The sequence below is a fragment of the Lepisma saccharinum genome, chromosome 17, assembly GCF_977018435.1.
Source record: "Lepisma saccharinum chromosome 17, izLepSacc3.1, whole genome shotgun sequence".
Taxonomy (NCBI): Eukaryota; Metazoa; Arthropoda; class Insecta; order Zygentoma; family Lepismatidae; genus Lepisma; species Lepisma saccharinum.
The window spans coordinates 970,179-986,321 of NC_139245.1; the positions used below are offsets into that span (position 1 = coordinate 970,179).

Consider the following 16,143-nt stretch of genomic DNA (forward strand, 5'->3'; position numbering starts at 1 on the left):
ACCATGGCAACGATAAATAAATTATTGAATTGTTGCTACACCATATAGTGTATTCGGTTAATGATTATTGTCTACGATTGAAATACGACTCGGTGTTTGAGGACACAGAAGAATAGGAAAAGTTGGATTTGCTGGGTTTTATTTTAAGATTACATTATATGAAAATAAACACTCCATTTCTGTCTTATCCGTTATATAACAATGTACAACGAGAGTCGCGGTAGCTCAGTCGTTCTCGGCCTCCGTGGCAGAGTGGTCAGCGCATCGCGCTACGAAGCCAGGGGTTCTGGGTGGGTAGGACATGGATGTTTGTGTTTGTCCGTAATGAGAAAAACTGAGAATTAGTGAAAATTGATGTGTGTGAAAGTTCAGAAAATGATAAATGACGGGGGATACCTGGCTACTATGCGAGAGACACGGGTTCGATCCTGGCGGCGGAGAATCGGGTTTTTTGCCACCTGTTCAAGCGGCTCCTGTGCCCTCCCAGCGTCATATAAAGTGGATACCTGGAGGAAACTCGGGGGGAGGGGTTCAAGGCGGCCAGGGGGGTGGTGCTGATCATCACCACCAGCTTCGGCCGTGATCAAGAAAGTGATAGGCCCTCACTCCACACCCCCTCCATGGCGGGGAGCAATTAACTTTTTTTACTTTACTTTATACAAAAATGTACAATTATGGAATTGTGGAACTTTGCAAGTATTCAAGGCCACCATTCCATAAGTGTACAACCAGCCCCCGTGGAGAAGTGGTTAGCACGTCGCGCTACGACGCCAGGGGTCCCTCATCCTCATCTTCGCAAATTAGCCAAAAGTGGCACAAAAAGCGAAATAAAAGAAAACAAATCAATCAATCATAATTGTAAATGTATGCACGATTATAAGTTTTCATTGACAACTTCGCGCACACAAACTTGTGGACAATTATTACATATTTTGTTAGTAAACACTAGTTGTGGTGCGTATACAAGTTACATCTTCCCATAAACTAAGTAAAACTTAACTATACTCTATCCCGGGAATCTGTAGAGTAGGGCCGCGCATAAGGGTGGAGAAGGGGAGAATGCGAATGGGCGGGGCTGAAGCAGTACAACCTGCTGCATTGGCTGGTAACTGCAGTCGCCTTCCCCCTCCCCACAATCCCGTTCCCTCTCACGTGTTCATTGGTGGAGCCGTTTCGCCTCAGTACTTGCGCAGAGACTTGTTTTCGTTCGCTCGCTGGTCAGTGCATCGTATCCCATCGCCGCTGTTATATAGCTTTCTAGAACGAATACCGTCACTTCATTTCTTCAAATAGCTTCCCAATTGTCTTCACGATGTCAGGTCGGTGCTGATAATTCGGATCGAATCCCGAAACATAAAGTGCATTAGATTATTTTGTACGAGGGTGGGTCGATAAGTATCAGCTATGCAGTTGTATTTATGTTTCCGCTGGTAGCACGCCGGTTTTTTGGTGCATCGCTCAGTGTGATTTCTGTCACTGCTGTACAGGTGTGAAGTTGCTCGGTCTGATACATTGATGCTGCAGTGACGTCACTGACAACGCTTCACAAAGCGGAGCGTTGAGTTATTCCATTTCTCGTGATCTGAAGGTTTATCAAGAGCCAAAGTCCATTGAAGACTTTCAGCCAGAGGCGGGGAATATATACCTTTATAAAATATATTTTATACTTTTCGGGACTCAAGTGGGATCCTTGTAACATACTATCTTCAACACGATCAGATCACTACCACCACGTTTTACTTCTATGTAATATTGAAGAAACAAGAGATGTAGACTGCTCACGAAAGATGTTCGTCCGTTCCACGAAAATGCACCAGTACATTCTGCTTATGCCATATTTGTGGAAAGATTCAAATTGGACTTTAAGATTTTGTAAGTCTGTCTCTACTCTCCAGATTTAACACCCAGTGACTTCTCTTTCCCCCAGATGAAGAAGTTATTGCGTGTTAGCTGTTTTGATACTACTAATGACGTCGTTAAAAGAGCTGCAGGATTGATTCCAAACCATGTCTGCAGAAGACTTCTAGAAATAGTTGTAGGAGGTCAAGGAGCAATGGCAGGAGTGTGTGAATCTGGGTAAGGACTGTTAGATATGAACACGTCTCATGTGTTTTGTGTTGGTCCTTCCTGAATTTGTTCTTGTAGATCATTAGAATTGTATAGGGTACCTCCGTTGGCATGGTTGTAACGTCATCGCCTTGTAATCAAGGGGAGCGGGGTTCAATACCCGGTGCAGGCACATGGCACAGTGGTTCAGATCCCACTTTAAGCTGCAGGTCCTGCCGCAATTAGCCTTTCTGTGCATAAAGTGGACTTAAAAAATAAAAAAATTCTTTGGAATCTTACGATAACCCCTCATATGACGAGGAATAAAGGGCAGGAATTCGTTTATTCATTATTGAAAGGAAAGAAAACACATTGAGATTTGAAGACCTGAGTCCCCAAACGCAACCCGGCTGTTTAGTGAACGGAGACGTACGAAAGAAGTTCAACTTCGGAATCCAAACGAATATCCGAGACAACGCAGTTGATTTTCCCTATCCTTTTGATGTGGCGCTTTCGGTTGAGGAACGCGGACACGTGGTCAGGGTTCCTGAATATATTATTGTCGGAGATAAAGAAAGTCTCGAGATATGGCGACATGTTCACATCAGAGAGTCTCAGGAGGAAGTCTTGAGAGGTTGTGATGATTTTGTCAATATCCACGCTGATCAACCCTAGGCATGTTTCCAGAAGCCTGACGACTGCTCTCTCGGTGACGTGACGCTCCAGTCGAGCTCTCGTCAGGAGCTGCGAGGAGGGCGCTTCAAGGTTGCCCCAGCTGATGGCGTGGAACTGGAGCCAAAGATAGGACAACGCTGGACAAGCGATTAGCACGGGGGACAGATCGATGTCGGTAGAAGCGTTGGTGATCGTGAGACTGTTCAAGAGTGTCCCTCTGGTCCCAAGGTAGGAGAGCACATTGGAAGCTGTGTTTGGGGTGCGTCCATTAATGTCAAACCCTTCCGTGAACTTCAGAGACGTGAGTTCTGGAAGAGCAACGAAACGAGATATGGGAACTTCGGAGAAGAACGCCTCTAGATTCTTCAACTTTGGACAAGTCGTTTTCAAGATCTGAAAGACTCGCTCAGTCATCTGCTCCACTAGTACCGTGCTGAGGTTAAACTGTGGGAGCTTCATTCCTGATCGCCTATTCCCCGAGGTTGTCCAAGCTTTGTCCAGGTCGCTGAAGAACTCCTCTAAGTCCATAGAGAGTGACTCGATGGCCGGTATCAGCCCCAGCAAGGCTAGGATTCCCCTGAATGTCACACTGGTGCCTTCCAGATTGAGATTTCTGAGCTTATCGCACAAGAGACTCTTCTTGCTGTAGGAGAACTTCAGCTTCTCGAAGGTCTTCTGAGGGTTGATTATTGACAGCGGCGGAAGGACGCCACGAATTCTCAGACCGCTGGCACTTTCAGAGCTCAGGGTCCGAAATCTCCTCTCGGAGGTCCGAGCCAGCTTTGCGTCTTTGGTGAACACCACGATCCTGGCGAGACGTCGAACCCCGTCGTCCGTCACCTCTCTAGAGAATGATACGTCCAGCTTCTGAAGCTGTGTGCAGCATTCGCCAACGACTCTAAGCATGTCTTCGTTGCAGATGTAGTGCAATGTCAGGTGGGATAACGTCTTGGCAACCTTCAGTGCGCGCGTGAAGTTGATGTAATTCCAGCGAGCACTTTCCACCTCCTGCCCTGGCCAAGGGGTTAGCACGAGCACCCTCAGCTTCCTCCCTTCCTTGGCAATCACCTTGAAGAAGTCGCTCAGCTGCTCCTTGACCCGGTAACTGGAGTACAAGAACTCCAGAGTCTCGATGGTGGAGTTGAACAGGAGTTCAACGGAATATAAGTACGGCGAGAAGCATCTTCGTGAGTTCAGCTTCATCCCGTTCGTCGTGATCTTTAGAAACATTAGCTGCATCACCTCCGAGCGAACAGACTTCGGGAGCTGAGCCAGGAAGTTCTTAAAAAGCTCTCTGTTTCTCCCGTACTTCTGGACCTCGTGCTGCGTCTTCGGACACCTCTTGAGAAGGGTCGTTGCCACGTGGTTGTAACAGATGGAGAGTAGCGGCAACGGGTTTTGAACTCGGGACATATCTTCAGCAATTCCTCACATCGTCTCCAAGTTTGAAACACAGCTGAAAGAAGGAGTAACGTTATTAAGTGTTAAAATACTCGAGAATAATGTTGGACAAACGTTCAACAATCATGTCAGAGTAGTATTTTAGCCATCAAGTTGAGAAACTACATCATTATCAAGTTACAGACTTGCGAAAGTGATATTGGTAAGTACGAAAAATGGTAACAATAAGGTACTGAATAGTTGCCGGATCCTATACTAATGGTTCCCCCAAGCTTCCATCCTATGGCATTTGGATTTGAGTTGTCCTATTATTGGGGAACATTCTTATGAAACAATCTTTTCTGTTGTATTTAATTCCGGGTTGGGAATGGCGCGGCCATTTTTACGCTGTAAACACAACAAGAAAGGGGAAAAAAATATTGTGAAGGTCAAATATACTGTACACTAAATCAATGACAAATGAACACTCCATTGACATGCCCGCTCAGAAATCAGTGTGGTCAACCTGAATAAAATTACAACAAAAGTGCAGATACTTATTGACCGACCCTCGTATGCAGATTGATTTCCCCAAGCTCCCATTCTTTGTCATTTTGGATTTGAGTTGTCCTAACATTGAGGAACATTCCTGCGAAAAATATTTTTCTATAGTATTTGGAGCAAAATTTTAGCTAATTCCACCCTACTACGAAGCCTAATACAAAAACTAAAAGAAGTGTAATTAAGAAATGGATTATAGATGGCAGTAAAAATCAAACTAGCTTTTAAAGAAGATATTTTTACCAATGACATCAGGATTCATTCAACGCGTTTGATAAGTAATTTCAGTATCTTCGTGAAGCAAACACCAAATACAAGAGAAACATTTAAAGAAAACAGAAGTAACCGATGGTTAGTGGTTTCCTTCAACACTTGTAGTGCAAAAGAAGAAATTAATTATGTTAGTGAATCCAATCGTTTTCCCAAACATCAAGATTAACATAAGTCCGTGTGTTCTGTGTATTGTACCATGTTACACAAAATCTGCAAATATGTGTGGGAGGAATTTAAACCGGAATTAATGGTTTAACCACCTTATGAAGATTTCGTCACCGAATTGAAATAGACTGGTTGGTTTATGTAGTTTCGCCTGGGGCGTATATTATTTGTTTGTTTATTATAGTTTTTCTAATACAGAGTGTCCCAAAATAATGTTTACACTTTTTGAACTTTAATAGCAGAGAAACTAAACCTGCAATGTCTATGTTGAGCATGTGTGAGAGCATATAGGCCTTCTTTTGTTTTTAGTCCCGTCAAAGCCTGCCAAGTGGTAGTCGTTAGTGTACACAGAATGGCAGAGGTGAGAAATTTTTCTTTCGAGTCTAATATCCAACCAGATCTCCTGATTTAACACAGTTAAATTACTACCTGTGGGGAACTGTGGTGATTGCTGTGTACGTCACGAAGCCAGAGACGCTGAGTGACGTGAGGCATGCAATTGAGACAACCTACGCTTCCTTTCCTGCAGAAACCGTGGTACCAGCTTCATAGATGGGAGGCACATTAAAATCGGATATTTTGTGTTTCGCATGGTTCGTACTTACCAATTGTGTATTGCGGAACATAGTTCAAAGTGCCATTATGCTTTTTACACGAAAACAAACGCAATTTTTCACATTCTGAGTGCTTTTTTTTATTCCTTTCTTCGCTTCCGGGACACACAATATGGTGGGCACATCTTGACTCACGTTGTAGGTATGCAGTGTTTCAACTTTCTTCACCGAAAAATACCTACTATCGTGTTCGTCACCGGTGGAAATTATACATTATGCACGGGTAGCTGACGTATAGCCCGGGTAGCTGATCGATAGCCCCATGAACCATACACGGATAGCCCCACAAACCATTCACGGATAGCCCCACGAACCATTATGCACGGTAGCTGACCGATAGCCCCACAAACCATTCACGGATAGCCCCACGAACCATTTTCAATAAGGTTAGGTTAGGTTTGGTTACGTTAGGCAAGCATAGTAAAAAAAAGAAAGGGGTTTGAAACACTGACAGGGGCTTACGTCATCAAACGTACGCAGCATCCGGTTGTCGTAGAGCAAGCAAATGAAAGCAATGGCAATTGTGCGTCGGTGAGATATTTCTCTTCAATAATACATGATTTCCCGGTCAAATATATTCCACGATGAAAGAAAATACCTCGACGAACGTTTTAAACCTTGGAGAAACTCATTTCTGTAAGTAGTTTCTTGCGTAAAGTTGAAGAAATGTGTCTCCGATATATGAAACTGTTACCGAAACCGTATCTGCTGTTTATCGATCTGTTCAGATTGTACATAATGTATTACTGCCAATGGTTGTCATTATGAACATCTATTACTTTAAGGTACGCGACACCAAAAAAAGTTCATTCTTACTGTTATTAGCATATGCGTAGCTACGGGGTGTGCCGGGTGTAAAGGTAAATTTTATAGAAATATGACATTTCAAGGAAAGGTTCAAACTTTTCAAAAATTTTAGGTTCAAACTTTTGAAATGGAAGATCTAATGTATCTCTCTTTACAAATGAGTAAAATGAGCCATTATTTAAAATGTCAATTTGGCGAAAATCTTTAGCTATGAAAATTGTCGTAAAGAAATCTTATGTTAAATATTTAAAGAAAGTTGAGAGCTTTGCTTTTTAAGTCCAGTCTTTATGCAGAGACGAGGCTAACCGGGACTGGATCTACAGTTTGAGGTGAGATCATTGGAACGGATTGATTTGGTGTTTTAAGTCCACTTTATGCACAGTAAGGCTAATCAGGACTGGACCTACAGTTTAAAGTGGGATCGGAACCACTATGTGCCTCCGCCGGGTATCGAACCCGGGATCCTTTGAATACAAGACGAGGACCTTACCACTGCGCCATCTCACCTCAGGTGAGATCAGAATCACTGTGTGCCTCGACCGTGTATTGAACCCCTTGAATATAAAGTGATTGTGTTATCTGTACGCCATTGAGGATACACTGTTGATTCGAGCTCGGGACATCTGGCGTCGTAGCACGCAGTACTAACCACGACGCCACGGAGATCGGCGAAATAGTACTACTACAGTACTATACGTTTTCATTTTTTCCTGTCTATTATGAAGCTAATTGAATTGAAATGAACGTTGAGCGAAGCAAGAGTGGTCATGAGCTAGAAGTTCTACAACATGCCGAAAGATGGCAGCTACATTTGGTTTCTCTTTATTTGCGCTGGCGACACCATACGGTAAATTCGTGAAACTCGTCTTCATATCGTAAGTACGTCATCCAGAACAGAACTGAAATCAACGCGCGAGCACAATGGCAAATTAGTTCCGAACAGAACTTGGTCCTAATTTTGTTTAAAATACACGTATGGAAAACGTTTATAATAAGTTTTTTAACGAATGATTTCATCCTTTGAACGTGCTCTATGTATAAGAAAGCAATGCTCTTACCTCACTTGCAAATGTTACGGTTGGATTTAACTATCGGAATATTTTTTCACGAGAAGGAAATGTAAGTGGGAGCATTATGCTCCACTAGTTTCTTACAGTTTCCATGATAACACTGCCATCTTGTAACAGAATTTGTAATTGTTGGAGACATTTCATTCTGATAAATATGTTTAAGAAAACGTTTGTGAAACCTAGTTGACAGCGAGTTGATCCGCGTTCTTCCCAGGCCCGTAGTCCCTCGACATTAGGTAAAACTATTTCGTATAATTTGTTTGCAGTGAAGAGTGAAAATGTATACAGCAGATATTATGTTACTCACAAGTTGGTGAAGGATAAATTCACGGAACATGAACATCGGCTATTACATTTGTTCATCTTGTTTTTGATCAGAAGTCTAAGTAGCTGCAAGTATTGAGAAGATTCTCTAGATTTTAGAAAGTCTTTCGTAGGGGAGCTTCTTTTTCTGTACCTTTGACGCTCCTCAAAGTCAACAGCTCCCATGTTTTGGGAACGAAGGGGCGTTTTATTACCTCGGCCGAGTATGGAATGTATGCCAGGTACTATGATTGAATAGTGTGCATCTTTTCTTGTATGATATAAATATCTATATCATCAAAGGTAGTATGAGTATATTGAAAGGGTTGATGTCGGCAGCCGTCAATTAAAACTTTAAGAGATGTTTTAGAAGATATAGAAAAACAAAACTGTAGTATTTGTATGATATTTCTAAATTCTATATTTTATATTATTAATGACCCTCCCCCCCACACACAAACACATACAACATAATTTAATTTCATTTCCTGCAGTTAAACTTTAGAAAGATGGACTTGGTTTACAAGCCCCCCCTGAAGATCAATTCTAGCTACGGGCCTGGTTCTTTCCAAAATTCTCAACAATATGAAACAGTAAGGTTTCGTTCATATTTTTGAAAATTCAGTAAATGTGTTCGAGAAGAGTGTACTCTCTATTTTTAAAGCAAGGGCTAAAAGGGTTATGCCAGGAAGAATGTTGGTAAGTGTGTGTGTGTGTGTGTGTGTGTGTGGTGGGTGATTTGCTTGATTTAAATTCGCTTTTTCTGCCACTCTTGGCTAATTTACGAAGATGAGGATGCGCGATGATATGATGAAATTGATGAATGGACACTCACAAACATCCATGCCCAGGGGAGGATTCGAACCGGGGACCCTGGCGTCGTAGGGCGATGTGATAACCATTCCGCCACGGGGGCCGGTTTTTGTTGCTTTGCATATTCATTTTACTCCTTCAGTTTACTATAACAATGGGAAAATTATGATAATAATGACATACAATTTTAACCATCTGTTCCAGCCCTAGAACCTACTTTTGGCAAAAAGAAAAAAACGTAGTTGGTGCCTGCTAACAGAACCATACATAGATATAGCGTTTGTATAACAATGCAAGTGTAGGTTAGAATTGATTCTCGGTGAGTTGAGGCACAAGACTGTAATTCGCCCTTTCCAACTGTAACTTCTGGATCCGCACTTTTACATTCCGAACAGTGGCGTGTCCAGGATTTTCGAAAGAGTGTGGTTATGAATATTTTTCTTGGTAGTCAGCCCTCATTTTGTCATATTTTCCTACTTTTGGCGTTCGTTTCTTAGGAATACTGGCCCAAGGACCCACCCCCCACCAACCTCCCTTGGACACGCCACTGATTCCGAAATATCTTCGTAGACTCCATCTACATATACACCTCTTCCCTAGTCACGCTTTTGCTTCTCAACACTTATATTTAGTAGATAACAGAATACGTGGCATTGATTTCATACCAGTGCAATTAATAAAACATGGTGGAAAACATAAATACCTCACATACTATTCTTCGCTGTAAGAAAGGACAAAATATAAAGAAATACATGTGACTTGTAAGCAACCGTATTGGTTGTTCCAATAGACCTTGTACGATGTGAAATAACCAGAATAGAAATAGATAAATAGAAAACATAATTCCTCTCATGAACAGCCACTGAGCTCACCGACTGGTCTTCTCTATGGCTTAACAGAAACCCTGTCTCCTTTATTATTTATTTACTAGCCGATTGTCCGGCGTTGCCCGGGTATTTAATTATCCCAATCTTTTGATAGACAGGAAAATAATGAATTCTAACTATAGTGCAAAATGAACTTGGAGTTGAACGGCATTGGGAGTGTCACTATTCATCTTAGCGCCACCGAAAACTATGGATTCCACACTAATATCGGTCGTTTTCGATTATTTTTATATGTCACCCCTTCCCATCCCCACCCCTAGGTGTGCCAGGGGCGTCAGGGGTATCTTACCCCCCCCAGTATTTCTGTCCAGATTGCAAGTGATACGTGTACCAAGTTTGGTTGAAATTCCTCCAGGCGTTCGAGAGTTATGCCGGAACAAATATGTATACACACACACATGCGCGCGCACACATACATTCATTTTTATATAGAAAGGTGAAGGTAAAGTGTTCCCCTGTGCATAGCACCACGCCATGAAGGCGTATAGGGGGTGTGGGGGTAACGCCCCATACTTTCTTGATCCGGTCGTGAGTGGGGGTGATGTGATCAGCATCACGCCCCTGACCGCCTTTACCCCCCAGGGTTTCCCCCAGGTACCCATGTTATTCGACGCTGGGTGGGCGCCGGGGCCGCTTCCACCGTTAGAAAAGTTCCCGGATTTGAACCGGCCGGGGATCGAACCCGGGACCTTGAGCATGGTAGTCAGACGCGTTACCGACTTTTTTTTTCTTTTTAAAAAGAAAGCCCCCTAAGCGGAAGCTTCCCCCATCACATTCACTCATATCATTTCCTTCACATTTCTATTTCAGGACTTTTTCAGGACAGACAATCACAAATACCCATGCCTTACCCGGGACTCGAACCCGGAACCCCTGGCGTTGTAGCGCGCTCTGCTAACCACTTCGCCACGGAGGTCGACACTGAGCCACCGTTTTTATTATCTCAATAGGGTTACAATTAAGCCATACATTTCATTTAGAACAATATTAACACAAATAATTACTTGATGCCCTATATTGTAAAAAAATATATATATATAAATGCTACATCTAAGGAAAATTAGATCAATTTACATAGTAGCAATGAAATAACGAAAGTTTGAGTGTTGTTTAAAAGAATAGAAAGTGTATGGGTGTGTGGGTTTGGATATGAGTGTGTATGGAATTACTGTTTGAAAAGGATAGGGATGAAAATTTAAATCATATGTGTAATCAGGGAGGCACTGATTCGAATTCCACTTTAAACTGTAGGTCCAGTCCCGTTTAACCCACCTGAGCATAAAGTGGCTTGAAACAAGCATGAAAGAGTTCGCCAAGAATGCATTGTCCTGTGATAAGAGAAGACCCCGAGAAGCAATTCTCATCCACGGCTAACAATGACACAAAACATTCCCAACAAAGCAGAAACAGGTAGCACGACTTCTGTAGAGAGGTTTCCCGCGCGTGAGCTGAGTGAGAGGGTCGTGGGTTTGACACTTTTCGCCCCCGCTTTCGTTCCCTGTGCGAGACAGCCTGTCGCCCGAGCGCTGATGGAGAAACGTCTCCGGGGAATCTAATTTCTGACTCTCGCGCCCCCATCACTCTCCGCGGCTCATGAGATATTAATCCTGGTGGTTGTAAACAACTCGGGGGCCCCATCAGACGCGAGCACAATGAACTAACGTCACCTGAAACCGAGCGATGCGGGCTGGAAATTCGACACGACGTGCAATCTTGCCTTACCTCCACGAAGCTGCACTCGGTTTCACGGTTTTCACGTTGCCGTATCGTTGGTAGCAGGGTATCACTTATCGCACGTAGGTCAAACACCTTTTCGATCAAGCAAGCGCTTTGGTGCACACAATTGTCAACTTCGCTTCCACGTAAAAAGTAAAAAGTAAAAAATAAAGTGTTCCCCTGTGCTTAGCACCACGCCATGAAGGCGTATAGGGAGTGTAGGGCTAACGCCCCACACTTTCTTGATCCGGTCGTGAGTGGGGGTGATGTGATCAGCATCACGCCCTGACCGCCTTTACCCCCCAGGTACCCATGTTATTCGACGCTGGGTGGGCGCCGGGGCCGCTTCCAACGTAATAAAATTCCCGGATTTGAACCGGCCGGGGATCGAACCCGGGACCTTTAGCATGGTAGTGAGGCGCGTTACCGACTGAGTCATCGCGGCCATAACTTCCGCGTAGACAATTGTCAACTTCACTTCCACATAGTACACCCAATTGTCAACTTCACTTCCACGTAGTACACTCAATTGTCAACTTCACTTCCACGTAGTACACCCAATTGTCAACTTCACTTCCACGTAGTACACCCAATTGTCAACTTCACTTCCACGTACTACACCCAATTGTCAACTTCACTTCCACGTAGTACACCCAATTGTCAACTTCACTTCCACGTAGTACACCCAATTGTCAACTTCACTTCCACGTAGTACACCCAATTGTCAACTTCACTTCCACGTAGTACACCCAATTGTCAACTTCACTTCCACGTAGTACACCCAATTGTCAACTTCACTTCCACGTACTACACCCAATTGTCAACTTCACTTCCACGTAGTACACCCAATTGTCAACTTCACTTCCACGTACTACACCCAATTGTCAACTTCACTTCCACGTAGTACACCCAATTGTCAACTTCACTTCCACGTACTACACCCAATTGTCAACTTCACTTCCACGTAGTACACCCAATTGTCAACTTCACTTCCACGTAGTACACCCAATTGTCAACTTCACTTCCACGTAGTACACCCAATTGTCAACTTCACTTCCACGTACTACACCCAATTGTCAACTTCACTTCCACGTAGTACACCCAATTGTCAACTTCACTTCCACGTAGTACACCCAATTGTCAACTTCACTTCCACGTAGTACACCCAATTGTCAACTTCACTTCCACGTAGTACACCCAATTGTCAACTTCACTTCCACGTAGTACACCCAATTGTCAACTTCACTTCCACGTAGTACACCCAATTGTCAACTTCACTTCCACGTACTACACCCAATTGTCAACTTCACTTCCACGTAGTACACCCAATTGTCAACTTCACTTCCACGTACTACACCCAATTGTCAACTTCACTTCCACGTAGTACACCCAATTGTCAACTTCACTTCCACGTACTACACCCAATTGTCAACTTCACTTCCACGTAGTACACCCAATTGTCAACTTCACTTCCACGTACTACACCCAATTGTCAACTTCACTTCCACGTAGTACACCCAATTGTCAACTTCACTTCCACGTAGTACACCCAATTGTCAACTTCACTTCCACGTAGTACACCCAATTGTCAACTTCACTTCCACGTACTACACCCAATTGTCAACTTCACTTCCACGTAGTACACCCAATTGTCAACTTCACTTCCACGTAGTACACCCAATTGTCAACTTCACTTCCACGTAGTACACCCAATTGTCAACTTCACTTCCACGTACTACACCCAATTGTCAACTTCACTTCCACGTAGTACACCCAATTGTCAACTTCACTTCCACGTACTACACCCAATTGTCAACTTCACTTCCACGTAGTACACCCAATTGTCAACTTCACTTCCACGTACTACACCCAATTGTCAACTTCACTTCCACGTAGTACACCCAATTGTCAACTTCACTTCCACGTAGTACACCCAATTGTCAACTTCACTTCCACGTAGTACACCCAATTGTCAACTTCACTTCCACGTACTACACCCAATTGTCAACTTCACTTCCACGTAGTACACCCAATTGTCAACTTCACTTCCACGTACTACACCCAATTGTCAACTTCACTTCCACGTAGTACACCCAATTGTCAACTTCACTTCCACGTACTACACCCAATTGTCAACTTCACTTCCACGTAGTACACCCAATTGTCAACTTCACTTCCACGTAGTACACCCAATTGTCAACTTCACTTCCACGTAGTACACCCAATTGTCAACTTCACTTCCACGTAGTACACCCAATTGTCAACTTCACTTCCACGTACTACACCCAATTGTCAACTTCACTTCCACGTAGTACACCCAATTGTCAACTTCACTTCCACGTACTACACCCAATTGTCAACTTCACTTCCACGTAGTACACCCAATTGTCAACTTCACTTCCACGTACTACACCCAATTGTCAACTTCACTTCCACGTAGTACACCCAATTGTCAACTTCACTTCCACGTAGTACACCCAATTGTCAACTTCACTTCCACGTAGTACACCCAATTGTCAACTTCACTTCCACGTACTACACCCAATTGTCAACTTCACTTCCACGTAGTACACCCAATTGTCAACTTCACTTCCACGTACTACACCCAATTGTCAACTTCACTTCCACGTAGTACACCCAATTGTCAACTTCACTTCCACGTAGTACACCCAATTGTCAACTTCACTTCCACGTAGTACACCCAATTGTCAACTTCACTTCCACGTAGTACACCCAATTGTCAACTTCACTTCCACGTAGTACACCCAATTGTCAACTTCACTTCCACGTACTACACCCAATTGTCAACTTCACTTCCACGTAGTACACCCAATTGTCAACTTCACTTCCACGTACTACACCCAATTGTCAACTTCACTTCCACGTAGTACACCCAATTGTCAACTTCACTTCCACGTACTACACCCAATTGTCAACTTCACTTCCACGTAGTACACCCAATTGTCAACTTCACTTCCACGTAGTACACCCAATTGTCAACTTCACTTCCACGTAGTACACCCAATTGTCAACTTCACTTCCACGTAGTACACCCAATTGTCAACTTCACTTCCACGTAGTACACCCAATTGTCAACTTCACTTCCACGTAGTACACCCTTTGCCTGCAGTCTCCAGACTAACGAGGCCCTGGTTAGGCTCCAGTATAATCCTCTGTAGTGCTGTGTGTGTGTTGTCCTGTGTTTGATCCTTGTGTGTGATGAGAACCCTTTTACAGACCCAGCTTTTGACCCAAGTAAGAATGGGCCTCCGTGATGGCGCAGTGGTAGCGTCATCGTCTTGTAATCAAGGAGTCCCGGGTTCGATATCCGGTGGAGGCACATAGTGGTTCGGATCGCACTTTAAACTGTAGGTCCAGTCCCGATTAGCCTTACTGTGCATAAAGTGAAATTATAACACCAACCAACCAAATCGAAGGAAGTGTTCGTCACTGCCTGTCACCATTTTCGTAGATCCAGTGTGCTCTTTATCGGTGATAAATAGTATTAACATTTTTTCTCAGTAGGACAATATTTAGGTTCTATGTTAATTGAGCACAATGTTTATGTGACTAGTTTCTTTTTTTTTAATTTACTTCATCGCCAAATACTTCTAATTGCAAACACACTAACACACTAACGACTAACCCAATTTCACATGTGCCGGTGTTAAGCAGTGGTTTAATTTTCCTCAACAGATGGTGCTCAGTAGCATGTTTTATATTATAATGTATTTCTGCTTGATTTGGTAAGATTTCAGTTTAATAGGAAATATCTTCTGCGAGAAAGAAATGTGGCTGTAGTTCTCCTAAAGAATTGTTTTCAAATGTTACAATAACATTTGTAATTTTCTTCATTGACAAGATTTTCTTATGGTTTAAGAGTGGACATACGTACAATATTAACATTTGCAGTATTAAAAAAAATGTCCTTTTCAAACTTTGTCTAGTGGATTTTTTTGCAGGGAGCGGTTGGGGTCTCTCTTTTGACCCAGCTCTTAAAAACTCGATATTACCGGTAGGAAAACATATATGCTACACTAATTGTCTTGGATACAGTGGCGGCGATTGAGTTCACAAACTAGGGAGTCAAGATGCCAAAACGGGGGGGGGGGGGGGCAACGAACGATAGTTTACTTTTCCCTCCTAGATAATTATTAAGATAGTGCGGGGGCAAAAGTGACAAAAATTAGGGGGCAACTGCGCCCCTCGCCTCCCCTAATGGCCGCCACTGCTCGGATACCTTTAAAGCAAGAAGTCGTCTGTGCTGTTATTTTGGATATTTATAGATACAGTCACGGATACTTCTGGGTTGCAACAATCCCATTTACTGTACAACCAGATCGGTTGATGTGAAGTTAAACTGCAACGTTGAACAATGGTCGTCCTGCCCGATATCGTGGATATATTGGTTAGCGTGGACTTCGATTCTTATCAGTGTCCTTAGCTACAGATTCTTGCATAAGGTCTTCAGACATTGAAAGCAGCGGCAGCTCATGACTTTCCAAAGATGCGTGCTACAGGTAGGTGTTGTTCCTTGCATTTACAATTACACCCCTCCATGGGCGTCGCCAGAAATTTTCCTAGGGGGTATCGAATCGAAAATGTCGATAAGACCCCCTCCCCTCAAAAATATTGTGATACAGACCAGTGGTATATGCAGAAGTTTGTCAAGGAGGGGTTCATTTTTAAAATTATTGCATTATCGGTATTTTAAATTGTTGTTATCATTATATTATTATTATTATTATTAGTAGTAGTAGTAGTAGTAGTAGTAGTAGTAGTAGTAGTAGTAGTAGTAGTAACAGCAGCAGTAGTAGCAGTAGCAGTTTTAGT

General features: G+C 43.1%; 1 protein-coding gene across 1 annotated transcript; it reads right to left on the reverse strand.

Moving 5' to 3' along the window:
* Positions 1-2,446: 2,446 nt before the first annotated feature.
* LOC146001139 (uncharacterized) lies at positions 2,447-7,685 on the reverse strand. Its single transcript, XM_083138430.1, has 2 exons — positions 7,580-7,685; positions 2,447-4,177 (listed from the first exon to the last, which is right to left on the reverse strand). Exon 2 carries the CDS (start codon positions 4,132-4,134, stop codon positions 2,461-2,463), a length of 1,674 nt encoding a protein of 557 aa, XP_082994556.1. The 5' UTR covers positions 4,135-4,177; positions 7,580-7,685; the 3' UTR covers positions 2,447-2,460.
* Positions 7,686-16,143: the final 8,458 nt, after the last annotated feature.

Bases quoted from the DNA above. Each gene is read 5' to 3' on its own strand.
- LOC146001139 (XM_083138430.1), bottom strand. From the start codon at position 4,134: ATGTCCCGAGTTCAAAACCCGTTGCCGCTACTCTCCATCTGTTACAAC.